The 15,812-nt window shown below is 34.3% G+C and overlaps 2 protein-coding genes across 5 annotated transcripts in view; one reads left to right on the forward strand and one right to left on the reverse strand.

Annotated features, from left to right (window-relative positions):
- Positions 1 to 3,763: 3,763 nt before the first annotated feature.
- On the reverse strand, positions 3,764 to 9,531 carry LOC128165423 (NADH dehydrogenase [ubiquinone] iron-sulfur protein 6, mitochondrial-like). Its single transcript, XM_052829930.1, has 4 exons — positions 9,374 to 9,531; positions 7,268 to 7,321; positions 4,185 to 4,304; positions 3,764 to 4,003 (listed from the first exon to the last, which is right to left on the reverse strand). Exons 1-4 carry the CDS (start codon positions 9,485 to 9,487, stop codon positions 3,866 to 3,868), a joined length of 426 nt encoding a protein of 141 aa, XP_052685890.1. The 5' UTR covers positions 9,488 to 9,531; the 3' UTR covers positions 3,764 to 3,865.
- Positions 9,532 to 14,718: 5,187 nt separating this feature from the next.
- Positions 14,719 to 15,812, forward strand: part of LOC128165422 (uncharacterized) — a 30,974-nt gene continuing 29,880 nt past the window's right edge. For 2 of the 4 annotated variants that reach the window (XM_052829922.1, XM_052829929.1), the window contains exons 1-2: positions 14,755 to 14,835; positions 14,993 to 15,067. The gene's annotated coding sequence lies outside the window, so the exon portion shown is untranslated. Of the gene's footprint in view, positions 14,836 to 14,992; positions 15,068 to 15,812 lie in introns of all 4 variants that reach the window. The other 2 variants (XM_052829928.1, XM_052829925.1) reach the window with 2 other exon arrangements.

Raw genomic sequence — 15,812 nt, forward strand, 5'->3', positions numbered from 1 at the left:
AAACATTTTCCATATTGTATGCAAGTGGGCTGCTGAAGAGGCTGTAAACACGTAATGGTCAGTTTACAAGAAGTAACTATGACTATCTATGTAAACACACGAAACCTGAGAAATTATAAAAAAGACGTTTGAAGACAAAAAAAAAACAACAAACCCTCAGTGATTTTAAAGACGACGATTGCCTCATTTCATTACAATGTATGACTTAATGAAGAAATTATACTTAGAGTAAGTGAATGGCCTTATTGTTGAGGTAAGATGTAGAACAAACGATAAAAAGAAATCCACTATATTATTCTATCAAGTTCCAACGGCATCGCGAAATTATGCCACAGGCAGTCTTTGAGAACGACTAGTGAATATTCATCAAAACAAAGAAGTAACAACAATAGACTGAATGCATTGCCCGAGATCCATTGCTTCGAGCTTTTTAAAAATTTTAGGTACATATATTCACACTCATGCCACCTTAAATTTTTGTGTCTGTACATTTACATCTACCCCCATCTTATCAAAGATGTCATGCACGTGTACTCTGTATCTATAAATAAACAATATATTAACCTAATATAATGATTTTATTACCAATACATTCAAATTCGACAAAAGACATGAAAAATACGTTTTTAACTTTTAACATAAGTATGACTTAGTTAGGACATTGCTAAGATTGCTTTATGTTACAGTATAAGACATTCTTAAGTAGGACTTATGTAGGTCCTACTTATGGCCCTACTTAAGTCAAAATCTTAGCATGTTTCATGTTACGATCCCCAGGTCGACAACATACTGTACTCAAACGACGGAGAGGAAGATATATCAACTGTTTTGGTGAACTCGGAAGAAATAGGAACTTTTCGAACTCATTCAAGGAGTCAGGGTGGAAAGGCCTGGACTGATTATGTGTCGACGGGAAGGATAGGGCGTATTCGTCGGCTCCCTGCAGGGCAACACAGCCTTGTACTGCTGCTTACTCAAAGTGACAAGTTTGGAGTGGAAATCGACAAAGTTACAGTGAAAATCAGCGAAGAGAGCATTCAAGAAATTATGTAAAAATTGGCCTTTCTGGTGCAGTGGTTCTTACGAATAAGATTTTTAAAGACACGCACCCTATACTCACTGTTTCGCAAATATCTCTCTTTTAAAAAAGGGCTGTGCCCCATATTTTTACAATTTATAATCCCCTGTCCATAAGGATGATTTGTACCAAATTTGGTTAAATTTGGCTCAGTGGTTTTTGAGAAGAAGTCGAAAATGTGAAAAGTTTACAGACGGACGAACAGACGGACGGACGGAAGGACGACGGACAACGGGTGATCAGAAAAGCTCACTTGAACCTTCGGTTCAGGTGAGCTAAAAACGCAGAAGATATGTATTATCATCCTTTAAAAAAGAGCCACTTAAACATTTTAACATATGGTCATGGTTATGGTACATTTTTGCGTATCTTGGTTTCCATGCACGTTCATGAATTAATATGTTATTCAAACAAATTTTCGGTTAATTGAAAGTTCGGCACTATTCACATTCCAGTTGAATTAGTTGTTTTGTATACACATTGACAAACTCCAAGAAGAACGGGATTTATCTATCTTTTTACTATAATAGCTGCTTGATGGAACATGCTTCAAAGACGCGTAAATGACTGTCAGCTGGATTACAACCGGACGTTTGTTGGAATGACTGGAACGATATGAACAAATTAATAGCGTCAAAACGAGGCATGAAAATGGTCGTCAGAAAAGTTTTAATGTTGTTTTTTTATAGACAAGATAGCAAATAGCACATTTTGCCAAGGGAAGAAAAATGACATCAACAGTTGCACTTAGAGTGCTGACAGTAGCAACAGGCATAAGGATCTCCATACAAACCCTCCGAAAGACTTCATATTGCAGGATTGATCAATGCACTCACCTCGATCTGACCGTGGAACATCGCAACCGTTGCCTCAAGTTTGCTCAATACCATGTCCACAGGCACCATCATGATATCAAAGGAGTTCTATGGACTGATGACTTCATATTTTGTCTGGATTGCAATGATGGTCATAGGAGTGTATAGAGAAAGAGAAACAAGTGATTCTAGGACTGCTGCGATACTGAACACGATGATTCCACATAACTGTCATGCAGTAACATTTCATAAGGAACGGGTCCCTAACCAGTGTCCCTTACATAGATGAGCTACTGGCACCTTTTGAAAGGCCTTATGCGGGCGCCATTGGTGACAATTTTATGTTGATAGATGACAGTGCCAGACATCCTCCAGAGGCAATTTTAAAGAGGCAAAATCAACCCAACACTTTTCATGAACTTAAAATTGTTATTGTTGTGGAATAGTCAGTAACTCCCTTAAATAACTTCCGAAATGATAAACAGTTTTTAGAATTGATGTAGGGAAGTGATAAGGACTATAGATGGACACATAACATACTGAAGAGAAAGTTTGGACTGTTCATTCTCACTAAAACCATAACAACCCTGATTGGTATTTCTCTACATGTAGTTGATGTAATTTTTAAGACAGAGAGTAGAACTTTACTTGATTAAATGTACTTGTAAATTCTTTGAATTCATGTACCAAAAAAACGTTTTTCCTTGACAATGTCCAAATGTAATTTAAATGGATGAATATCAAAACATTAACACTCAAGATATACACCGGCCTGCCTTAAGTGTGTGAAATTACAAAAAATTACAAAAACTTTAAAAATAACGACGTTACTGCTCAATTGTATGCAAGTTGATGCAGTTTTTATAAATATTCATTAAAGGTGAATTGTGTGGCATTTTTGTTTAATGTGCAGACAGTAAATTCCGAATACCCAGCATAAGTTTCTCCGGTGGTCCAAAGCAAGCATATTTTCGTTTAGCACTTTCCGAATATTGTTAATTGAAGCATCTTCTCTTTTGGGTAGTGGACAGTCATAGCATTCGGTTATGGATGGCAGCCATGCCTGTCTACTTCACTGATGAGAATGCCCTGAACTTAGACTGAATGGACATGTTTCGTATAAAATTAGGTCTAGATAAAATGAAACTGATAGAATGTTTTGTGTAATTAGACTAATTAGACTACAAGTTCTTTATAAACTAGTAAGTTGCTGTTCTATTTGCAACATATGTATGCAAGAATTAATGACTACTAGTATAAATGTCTACCACTTTCAGCATGCAAAAGAAGTCCAAGGAAGTTTCCATTATTATTGTTCCTATTATTTATCTCGCAATCCAAAATACAACATGGATAGTGCAAAAAGACAATTAATTGCCTGAAATAATTTCAAACGATTTGGTTAAATGGAACACTATCATAATGGTAGCATACTTCTGCCCTCCCCCCCCCCCCCCCTTACATCCATACATATATAAACTTGGCACAAGAGTATAACTGTTACACTGGGGTGCTGTGTGCAAAGTTTAAATGATTTACATGTTATAACAGTTGTTTCAGGAAAGAAGATATAAATGTCAAAACCTTATGCTAAGCATAAAATAGTTGCTGAAATGATTGAGACAATCGGAAAAGAAGTTCACTATTTTTCGCTTATTTCTTGGGTAAACAGTAATACTACTCATATGTAAAGAATACTACTCATATATATTGAATACTACTTATATGTATAGAATACTACTTATATGTATAAAATACTATTCATATGTATAGAATACTACTTATATGTATAGAATACTACTCATATGTATAGAATACTACTCTTATGTATAAAATACTATTCATATGTATAGAATACTACTCAAATGTATAGCAGTCTTAATATTTTATTAACAACTCAAAATATGACAAAATGCACAGTTATAACAGTAGTTGTTGAGTGACATAGTTCCTTCTTTCACATGAATTACAACTAATCCCGTGGTTTGGGTTTCATTTCTTCAAGATACTGTTCATAGCTGATTGAAGGTCCATGTTCTGCTTCATTATAAAATCCTTTATAGATAAATTTTCTTCCAGAATATCCACAGGTTGAAATTTCGGGTTTTTCCTACAACAACAGAATGATTTATTTAGAAACACGTTTATTTAGAAAAAAATAAGTATTTACAATGAATTATACATTATTATCAAATGTCACTAATGCCACGGTGTATAACAGAATGACTTACCATGCTTATGCATACTAACATTCATATATTACATAAACTGTCTCTAGGTGTTTGGCTTACCAGGTTGATATAGACTTTTGGATGACCCAGGGCACCCCCACTGTTGCTCCAAACTGTTTTCTCTTCACAAACAACAACTGGGTCCTCTGCTATAAGATTGATGGCCCAGTTCTTGTTGACCTGAAATATTAGTTTTGAATCAATTAGAATAATTATCTCTAAAGTGAGATGAAGTTACTAGTTTGTCTTTAATCTTAAAAAAAAATTAAGCCATTTACATGCAAGTTTACATTACTAGTCAGTCTAGTTCTTTAGCATTATTTGTTTAGTTTTTTCCTCAAGATTTTAACCGTTAGTGGGTTTCATTAAATTTGCTGACATCAATTTTCTGTGGATTTAGTAAAGTTCACACTTTTTGATAATACCGGTACAAAAATTGATTGCCAACTATCATATCCGACGATATTACATTTCAATGAACATTTAATTTCATAGATCAACTCAACAATGAAATCCAAACAAGAGGCCCAGGGGCCACATCGCTCACCTGAGCAACAATAGCCTTAACTCTGATCAAATTAGCATTACAGTATCAAAATATCTTGACAGCTAAGTACAGTAGATCTTGCTATAAAAATTTTAAAATCTGCCAATTTTATTCACATATTTTTTTGGGGTGAATACTTAGCCTATTTTGTTGTACATGTAAGAAGATTTCCCCTATTCTATATACCCCCCACCCATTTTGTGTCCCCACTTTTCTCTTCAGAATCATGGTTTCATCAAACTTTAATCTGCACAACTTGTGCTTTCACACAAGTTACTGCTTTTTGGACTGAAAACTTTCTCAAAGATTTTCTCTATATATTCCTATGTAAAAATTCATCCCGCCATTGCGGCCCCGCCCTACCCCTGGGGACTATGATCCAGTAAACTTGAATTTACATTACCTGAGAATGCCTCCACATAAGTTTAAGCATGAATCTGCCACCACTTGTCAGATAATTATATTGACTTGTCAGATGATAATGTCGACTTGTCAGATATTTATGTCAACTTGTCAGATCTTTTAGTTGACTTGTCAGAAAATTATCGCATTGAGTACAAACTCAATAATTTTTTGTCAAAGCGTGTTATTGCCACTAACTGTTATTAACTTGTCATCATAATTATATGACAAGCCGATATAAAGATCTGATAAGTTAAGATAATTATCTGACATGTAGACATAATGATCTGACAAGTTAACATTATTATTTGACAGAAAAAATAAAATGAAGAAAATTATCATTCATATTATATGTTGACTTGTCAGATAATGATGTTCACTTATCAGATATTATGTCGACTTGTCAAATAATAATTTCGACTTGTCATATAATTATGTCGGCTTGTCAAATAATGATGTCGACTTGTCAGATGATTATGTCGACCTGTCAGATCCTTATGATGATTTGTCAGAAAATATATATCAACTGAATGGCACAAATTGGGCGTGGAAACGTTCTAGTGTCGACTTTTTCTAACATGTGAATAAGTGACAAGTCGACATAAAGATCTGACAAGTCAACATAATTATCTGACAAGTCAACATCAAGATCTGACAAGTGGTGGCAGAACTATGCCACCATATCATTGGTACTTGAATGTTACCAATTAATTAATAATTAACAAAAATTCCTTTAAAAATTCCCAAAATCATCTGGATTTTTTGGATTTTACAATCTTATTCATGGTAAATCATGAGAGGCTCTTTAGTTTATGTTTCCACAATATCTCATTTGCATGGATAAACTTAGAAGCAATATTACAAATACGTGTAATTTGGAAATTTGTCATATATTCTGTCCATCAAAGGAAATACGGGAGATAACTCAGTGCATTTCTTATGAAAAATCCCGAGAGTTCGAAATGTCAACATGATGTGTAAATTCAAACAGAGTAAAAAACGTTGGTGAAAAAGTATTGAATTTCTTATTAATATGAATTAAATTTTTAAATAAAAGGTATTTACAGCCTCAAAATGGTTTGTTACTAATAATTGTTCTAATGCAGCTTCATTTTCTCCAAAACTGTTTTGGAGCAATTCCGCAATGTTTTACTACAATACGGGTCTATGGGAGGCATTTAACTGTGGTGAAGGCCTGTTCCTAGACACAGTTAGATTATTGTAACTAAGCAGAGTGTAGTGAAATTAATAGCATTATTGTATGCTTAAAGCTTGATTATGTAAATGTCAACAATACGGTGTGTCGATGTTTCTCTTTCCTAAATGTCCGATATCATATGCAATGCCAACCCGTGCATGCATGGGTCAAAACCTTGTAGTTTTTAAAAACAAGATTTTTAAAGATATTATCTATATTCTATGATATTCTATGTAAAAATTCATCCCCCACAGTGGCCTCACCCTACCCCCGGGGACTTTGATTTAATCAAATTCGAATCTATACTATCTGAGAATGCTTCCACTCAAATTTGAGCTTTCCTGGCCTAATAGTTTTTGAGAAGAAGATTTTTAAAAGATTTTCTCTATATATTCCTATGTAAAAATCCATTCCCCCATTGTAGCCCCACCATACCCCAGGGACTATGATTTGAACAAACTTGAATCTACACTACATGAGGATGCTTCATCTCAAATTTGAGCTTGTCTGACCTATTAGTTTTTGAGAAGTAGATTTTTAAACATTTTCTCATTATATTCCTATGTAAAACTTGATCCCCCCATTGTGGCCCCACCCTACCCCCGGGGACCATGATTTAAACAAACTTTAATCTAACCTACCTGAGGATGCTTCCATACAAGTTACAGCTTTTCTGGCTTAATAGTTTTTGAGAAGATTTTTGAAAAATACCAACAAATTTTCAATAATTCTAAATTATCTCCCCTTTAAAGAGGTCGTGGCCCTTCATTTGAACAAACCTGAATCCCCTTCACCCAGTGATGCTTTGTGCCAAGTTTGGTTAAAATCTGCCTAGTGGTTCTGGGGAAGAAGATGAAAATGTGAAAAGTTTACAACAACGACAACGCTGCCAACGCCAACAACGACAGACAACAGACAAATTTTGATTAGAAAAGCTTACTTGAGCTTTCAGCTCAGGTGAGCTAAAAATTGGTATCCAATGAATCCATTACTTACCAGCTTCTTTTTGTCTAAAAATCTGATTCGCCTATAATCATCTTTGTCCCAAACCTGTCAAACATCAAAATATAATTTCTTCAATGTTTGTTTTGATTAACAAGTTAAAAAGTATTTGATCAGATCTTTGGGCTTCACAAGATTTGGTCATGTGACCAACCAGTGAACTTTTTACCTTGCTTTTTATTGTCTATATTTACATTTGAGAAAGTCAAATCATTCAGAATTGTGTTAAAATATCTTGTTTTATGTTTACAATAATGCAGCCATCAAATGATAAGCATGTGTAATTATTGTAATCATTGATGTCATTCAAAAGCTCATACAAAATTGAACATTTTTACTATTACATATTAGGTTCATAAAAGGGAACATATTTGCAAATGTTTTCCTACTTTTTTTAATCTTGGTCCAGGGTCCGTGGAATTGGGAAAATTGACACGTAAACTGTTCATATTAGGAAAATTACAAAAAACGTACTAGTTTTGAGGACCAACCTATGGCAGAATTTTATACTTTATAACTTTTCCCCCACAGAAATTAGTGAGAAGTTTGGAAGACTTAATTTATTTTATAAGGTAAAATGATATATACAGATTTTAAACCTAATTTTTAAATAATAAGTGTTACTGATATAAAATAGAAGCAAACACACTTACAGGATGAGGAAATTCTGGCGAAGTTACGGAAAGCGAATGTGTCAATGAGATCACCCCTAGTTGGTCCATTATTTATGCTCAGTAATAAACAAATACAAAGAAAAAAGCTGTTTAAGTTGCATTTTATATACCAGCAGAACATGTTCTGATATTTAAAATATTGACACTTGATTGGGAAAAATGGATCTGGATTTGGGAAAATATCCATAATTTTTGGATCGGGAATGGGTCCGGTAAACGGACCCAAAACTAAGCAAGGAAAACCCCTGTCTCACAAGAATTTAATGTCTGATACAATTGTGCATCAATCTGATTATTAGAACTTTGGAGTAGAATTTATTTTATATCAAGCAATGTCGACAAGTTTAAGTATGTATTTTTTCAAAATTGAGCCGATAATGCTGCTACATATTGAAATGATGAATAAAATCATTAAAAAGGCCAGGAAAACTCCAGATTTTTCAAAGTAAGTCAGAAGGTGTTGCTTAGAGAGAATGTTCTATCGTTAAAATGACAGATGTCCTATGGACCCGGTTTAACAATAGAATTCGTCACATATACTCGCTTCGTAGCAAATAAAAAAATTGTATCGCGCTGTATCTCGCCTAAATTTTCACATGATTGGTCTCAAATACCTACAATGTTGCTCTTTCATAATCTCATATTACCACATTAACTGTTTTTGCAACGAAATCGCTGCCACTTTTAACATCACGTTTGAAAATACACTGTTTATGGTCGCCATGTTAACGATAAAATCCGAGACATTCCAAGTGCGATTTCCGACAAAATGGCAGGCAAATTCAAACGCATTACTTTAACAAAATGCCTTGGAACGGCTCATTAAATGGATATTTTGTGGACTAAACTACATATGAATGTTCAAAAAGGTTTGTAATGTATAAAAATGTGTTTTTCCTCTGCAGATTATTTTTAACAGTTACAGACTTAAAATCGACGTGAAAGCTGATACGCTTCGCGGCTGTTACGTTGCAAGTATATGGGACGAATTCTTACAGTGACCTGAGCGTAGCCTGGTTACGGTAAGATTATTCTTTCTAGGTGTTGCTAAGCACATAGACAGATATTTATTAGGCTATATAAGATCATTTCGTAATCCCTCACAATTACGGATTGACAAAACTTAATAAAATACAATCTACATTATGCTAAAACTGGTGCATCATTTATTGGGAATCGTCCTAATCAATAAAGAAATCTCTACTATCACAGGAGTCGGCAATCTTATCAATAAATAATAACTAGAGTCAAAATAAGTAAAAACCCAGCAATGAGCTTCGCTCACGAATTGAGCGAAGTGAGCGAAGCTCATGGCTGGGTTTTTACTTATTATGACTCTAGTTATTATTTATTGATACGATTGCCGACTCCTGTGCTACAGTAATTCCGTAATATATCAAATAGTCATCTGATGATGCCGACAAACCTGTCCTGTGTGTGTTACTTCGTCCACTTCACGGCCTTCAACTGGTTTTGAGGCCAGAAACCGTACTGAAGTCTGCAAAATCCTTAATCTCGGCAGTGCCCTTGTCAAAGCCATTTTCTTATTTTCACTTCAGTCAACGACCTTCACCTGTTGTAAAGCGAATTTCGAACCCGATCCATTAAGTTGGAATCTGAAAAATACACGAAATAGGCATGCATACAGTCATCCTTACGAGACATTTAAAAATTAATTAATAATGGACATGTATAAGATAACAGTTCTTATTTTATTTTCAAATGATGATTGGATAAGCTTATCTAAGTTGAAAAGGTTCAAAAGGCGTATTTAAAAATTTTTCGCAATCATAAAAGAAGACAGACAAAACATGCTCAGAAAGAAATAAAAATCATTAAACCCGCAATCATCAACTTTTCAATTGATAGAATTGAAATTTTTAAACTCAAGTTATTTGGGCTTACTTTTAGAACAATACCCCGTCAATTAGAAGAAGAAGAAGAAGAAGAAGAAGAATCGTCATTTATGAGTTGCATATATGTAAGTATACAAATATGAGAAAGCCTTTGACAGTGCCGACAGGGAAAGAATATGGAAACTGCTGTATTATGCCATATTTATGGGGTACCAAGCAAATTCCTCAGTACTTGGCATGCAGAGTCATACATGGAGGCCTAACGTTAGGGAAACTGATGGAGCCATTTGAAGTGAAAACTGGAGTCCGTCAGGGATGTTCATTAACACCCTTTTGTTCCTGCTTGCAATAGACTGAATAATGAAATCACTGACAGTCAACTGGAGAAACAGTGGGCACCATGGTCACTGTTACATGTAGATGACGTAGACTTTGTGGATAACGTGGCACTCCTCTCGGTTACTCAGGCATAAAATTAATGTAGGAGAAAATTACCGACACAGGGACAGAAACATAAGCAAAGATAGGACTAAAGATCGACGGTCTTAAGAGCAAACACACCACCATGAGGCCAGGTTAAATGGAAAAGGAAAGGAAATTTGAGGAGGTAGAAAATTTTACCTATCTTTGTACCATAGTGGACCAGCGAGGAGGAACAGAGGCTGACAAAAAAAGCTAGAATTTAAAAAAGGCCATAGTAGCAATCCTGTAACTTGGAAACACATGGAAAGCCATGGGAATTACAATGAACACGCACCAAAGTTTCGACTGTTTAATAGGCAGCGCTCTCGTATGGTTCAGAAACATGGATGATAACTGTCTCTATAACAAATAGGATCCATTCATTTATGATATGGACTCATGTCCTCCAGATCAAATGGCCTGAAAAGTGACAAAATCTGTAACACCGATTTGTGGCAGAGAACAATCAAAGACTTAAGTCCCCATTGAGTAATGAAGAGAAGGTGGGGGTGGGTGGGGTATACTCTACGCAAGCCAGATGATAACACCACAAGGCAGGTCCTATCCTGGAAACCCGAAGAAAATGCAAGAGGGGCAAATTAAAGAAACACCTGGAGGTTGACATTGAAAGAAAGGACAACAACTGGAGAGAGGTGGAAGTGATTTTAAAGAATATGGAGGGGTCTGGAAGAATCTTGTCAACGGCAGGCACTAGAAAAGGTAGCAGACAATATGTAAGTATACAATTAAACACATATAATTAGTTTGATTCCTGCATTCAAAAAATATGTCATTATTTTTATTAGAGACACATTGATACAACTATCGTTGGGGACCACAATGTTAACTAGTAAATTATTACCGACTGAAAGAGCACAGTTTTTTGGCAAAAAAGTATTGAATAGTTCAATATAAAGAAAATCACATTGATTATATTTTTGTTATTCTATTGTTCAAGTTGGATTATATTTAAAACTACATGCTCTAGAACCAAAAAATTAGGCATTTTCAGGAGGTGACCTTCAAATTCTTTCAGACAGTGATACACTGATAAACATACCAACTAATGACCGAAGAGTGGGTATCATTAACATTCAAATCACTATGTGGGAGTTATCTTAAAATGCTCGTTACATAAAACCAAAATTTTTAAAATAACAAACTTATAAAATAAAACTGAAATTCTACCAATGAATAATATACTTGTGTAAATATATACATAATATCCCCCTTTTGTATAGAAAATAGTAATTGCAGAATAGGCCCATGGACGCTCTATATAATCATTTTCTAGAGAAAGTTAATCGAATGATTTATCTTTTGAGATTTTTTTTCAATATATAACCTCCCATTGTAAATGAATTATAGTTTGTTCGACCGCGTGGTAATACCGAAATATCTGTTTATTAAATTGTATTTGTTGTTACTTTAAACTCAAGATTCTTAATAAATACTACGTATGTGTCTAAACAGTTATTTGCATGTGTATTTTTGTTCTATATTTTCTCTATTAGATCCTTAATTTTTGTTATCGTATATGGCTTAGCAGAGACTACCCAATATGCTAATCATAAAATGGCCAATTAGATTAGATATTTGCACAAAAACTCGTTTTATGCTAAAGAAAAACTACAATTTTGTTTACATGTAAATTCTTTTATATAAAGAAAATGGCAAATTTTTGTTTGCTGACTTCTGAAGTAAACAAAAATGTGCTTCAAAACACGCAGACGAGCCTCCACACATAGAAAGGCCTCACTGTTTATCATTTTACATGAAAGTCTATTTCGTATTGAGGGTGCTAATTTTAAAGCAGGCATAGTTGGAACCATTTTAACAAGACCTTTCAGTAGAACGTAGCTATCTAATTCTTGTGTCAAAACAAGTTAAAAATGACGCGGTTTCAAGCGACATATACACCAATTGCGTAGTCTTAGCTCAAAAGCCAGACAAATCTTGTTGATTTCAGAGAGCCATGGCTGAGTGGCTGACAATGAAATAGACATGCCTACGTCACATTGTTGTTTGACAAAACTACCCAAAGTCCAAGCTCTTGTAAAATGGTTCTTTTTATGTGCCAAATTACCCCCCCCCCCCATCCAAAAAAAAGAGACAATTAAACATATAAAACAATACCTCGATCGACAATAGTGTCATTAAATTATGCTAACACTCGCCCAGTTTTCCCAGTATCTTCCTCGTTTTATACCGCCAATGAAATAAGCTATTTTGGTAAGATTGAGGGTTTTTTTTTCAGTGTTGGAGTTATGATTTTTTGGAGAAAATGTTATCAGGGTCAGACACCATTACATATGAACGTGATTCATTTATCTCGGTATTACGCTAATGTATCTCACATTACCACCAGCATTCAAACTGTTAAATTCTTCAGATAAACTAGTTATTTTTTATACACCTTTTTTTAATTGAGTTGTGAAAGTTGAACATAAATTAAAATATATTACTGTTTCTTTTATTTTCGGTTAAACTTAAAGCAAATTCATTCGCAAGTGATTTACAGCGAATGAAACATGCATGTGTATACAATGTATGCATATATACCGGACACAAAGGAGGACCGTAGGTAAATGTTGGGCAATGTGCTAATGCACCAATGCGGCCCACCGATGCCCCAACCCCACCCCAACCCCAACCCCGCTTTATAAAATGATCCCCCGTGCTTGCTAAGACAAAAAATATTGCTTAATTTAAGGCAGTACATGAAATATCGATATCCGTTACCGATGCGGTACAACTTACATGTAGGCATTTCTACGGAGATGAACAGAAACAGAAATGCAGGGCGAGTGGCGATGGTCTAAAAGGTAAATTAAATGTATTTATTTTGTTTGACTGTATTCCCCAGACGGTTGCAATCTTCTATGTACATTCCGACATTAGAAAAGTAAGCCTTTATCGATTAACTTTTCTAATGTCGGAATCCTGACATCTATTTTGAGTACCCCCCCCCCCCCCATTTTTTTGTTTTTATTAAATCATGCTCTATATGACTCCAACAGCTAAGACGGAGTATCTTGTTCTGCAATTCAATGTTTGCAGACGATGCCGTCAATTACACGTAGACTACAAATTATACATAGGATACTGTTGAATATACTTGACCCAGGGATCTAACCTTAGATCAATGTTATGTAGATAGCGTGCGGCAAACAGTTAATATTTCAAATACATCAGCAAGGAAGAAATGATATGTAAGCATTTCTTTGAAAAAGTATCAATTTCCCACACAAAACCTGATTGGAAAGTATCAGGTTATTTAATTTCTTTCATTGCTGGGCAAAAGAGTCTCAGTTTTATTTCCATCTGTACGGAAATAAATGTACTACGTATTCCAAAATAAAAATAAAAAAAAACTACATGACTCTATGTAACCTATAAAGTTACGTCTTTGTAATGCCAAATGTTTGGGGTTTTTGTGTATCTATAAGATGTGGCATAGAGAATTACATTACATATATATACATCTGTCGTCATTAAAAAAAAAAACAATTGTAAAGCTTTGCAAAACGAAATTGTTTTATCATATTTTATAAAAATAGATCTAGAGCCAATATGACAATCATGGAATATTTCTTTCAGAAAATTACAAGTTTACAGAGTAAAAATGACAACACATATATACCGTTTATTTTAGAACTCTTACGATTCACATTTAGCGGAACTTATTTGGAAGCTCTATATGGTAAACTCGATCAAATTAATATGACATACACACACACACACACACACCTACTGAAAATATATACATGTACTAGTATTTTGGGGTGATATGTAAATTATGTTAGATTATCCTTCCATCAGCCCATGGAAATTGCAAATAATATAATGTAAAATCCCTTCTTTTATTCGTATTCATTCATTCACAGAATTTTGTTTGCATAGTCATTTTACATGTCTGTTCTGTACGTGTCAAATACGATACCTGGTATTTTAATTTTTAACACGCAATATTGAGGTTAAAAAACCCTAGCATTGTTTGCGGGTTTTCCAAGAAACCTTGACTATTTCGTGGAACTGTATATTTTTTTTCCTGTGTTGACCATGTAATATTGGCCATACAAATTACAACAAACGAAGTATTTTTTTAAAGAATTTATATAACTAAAGAGTTAAACGAATTGAATTAAAAATTATTATTACACACTATTTAAATCAATGACGACATGAATGAACTTGTTAACCGACGAGAACGCTGGTTCTCAGTAGCCATTGGCCTTGAATTGACAATGTTGTTTTTATTAATTTTGCAGTCACTGATTTCCAGTCAGTCACGACAGTACATATTACAGCGTTCATCACCGTGTCACTAAGTTTTTGGTTATGTATACCATCGCTACATGATTTTGGTGCGACACACTAATGTTGAGCATGGAATTAATACATTAATACAACAATGTAAAAGACAGGGTGTTGTTTGGGTTGTTTAAACACTAGCGTTACCTAAATTTCATAAAATTGTGCACATCGTAACAACTGCAATGATAAAACGTCATACACGTGTGCATCTGTTATCAACAATCTCCCAATTATGAACTTTACCTTCTGACATGTAAGTTGCATTGCATATACATGTACTTACATGTATTTATCACTGTGTTTTGTTTATTATTAGTGTTATTATATTTTTCTGTGAAACAATCTTGTTTATCTGAGTGTGGTAAATCATTATCAATAATTCCATAAAATTAAAAAAAAAACATATACAGGTACCGTAAATCGAAAGAGGAAGTTAAATGTTTAATGCAAGGCAGAGAGTCCTCAACATATGTCCGCGAATCAAGGTAAGGCTTTAATTACGTTGCAATTAAGTTGATTACATGTAGTTGTCATTCTTCTATTTTTGATGACACACCTATGAGTTTTTAATCATTTCTCTTTTATTTTGTTTTTTTACGCATAAAAATATTATATACATATATGTTATAGATTATGGCTATCAAATTAAATTCTTAGTACGTGTAGATAGGACAATACAATGGTTGTTACGGTAATAATCAATTTTTTTATCACTTAAAACTTATCCGAGGTCTTCATATAACTACTATTGGGCCATATCTGGGTCACTGCAGAAAAGTAAACGGAGAAATATAGATTTCAAATCGATAACGGTCGCATTTTCTTTGCTGTAAAAATGAACAATGTATTTTGAAAATAAATTATTCAACGATGAAAATAAAGCAAGCTTTTAAATCACGTTATGAATAGGATAATCGTTTACTAGATCTGAGTTTATTAATTAACGATATTAATTCCCACCCCAGGGTCCGTTAAGTCCGTCATAGAGTAGTTGTTTACATTGGACATGGTTTATGGTACCAACCGAAATGAACTAGCACTGTTATCTTGAGGATGCAGGCCCACCTGGGGTGATAGAAATGACTAATGATACCATAAAGTTTATATAGGATGGAAAAAAAATTAGAAGTTTAAAAACATAACAGTGACCCTCATCTACTAGATATCTTTCAAGCAAAAGATGCATAGTTGCCATCTTAACCTTTCTAATATCCCACCCCTTTTTCACAA

This window comes from Crassostrea angulata, chromosome 10, assembly GCF_025612915.1.
Source record: "Crassostrea angulata isolate pt1a10 chromosome 10, ASM2561291v2, whole genome shotgun sequence".
In the NCBI taxonomy this organism is placed as follows: domain Eukaryota; kingdom Metazoa; phylum Mollusca; class Bivalvia; order Ostreida; family Ostreidae; genus Magallana; species Magallana angulata.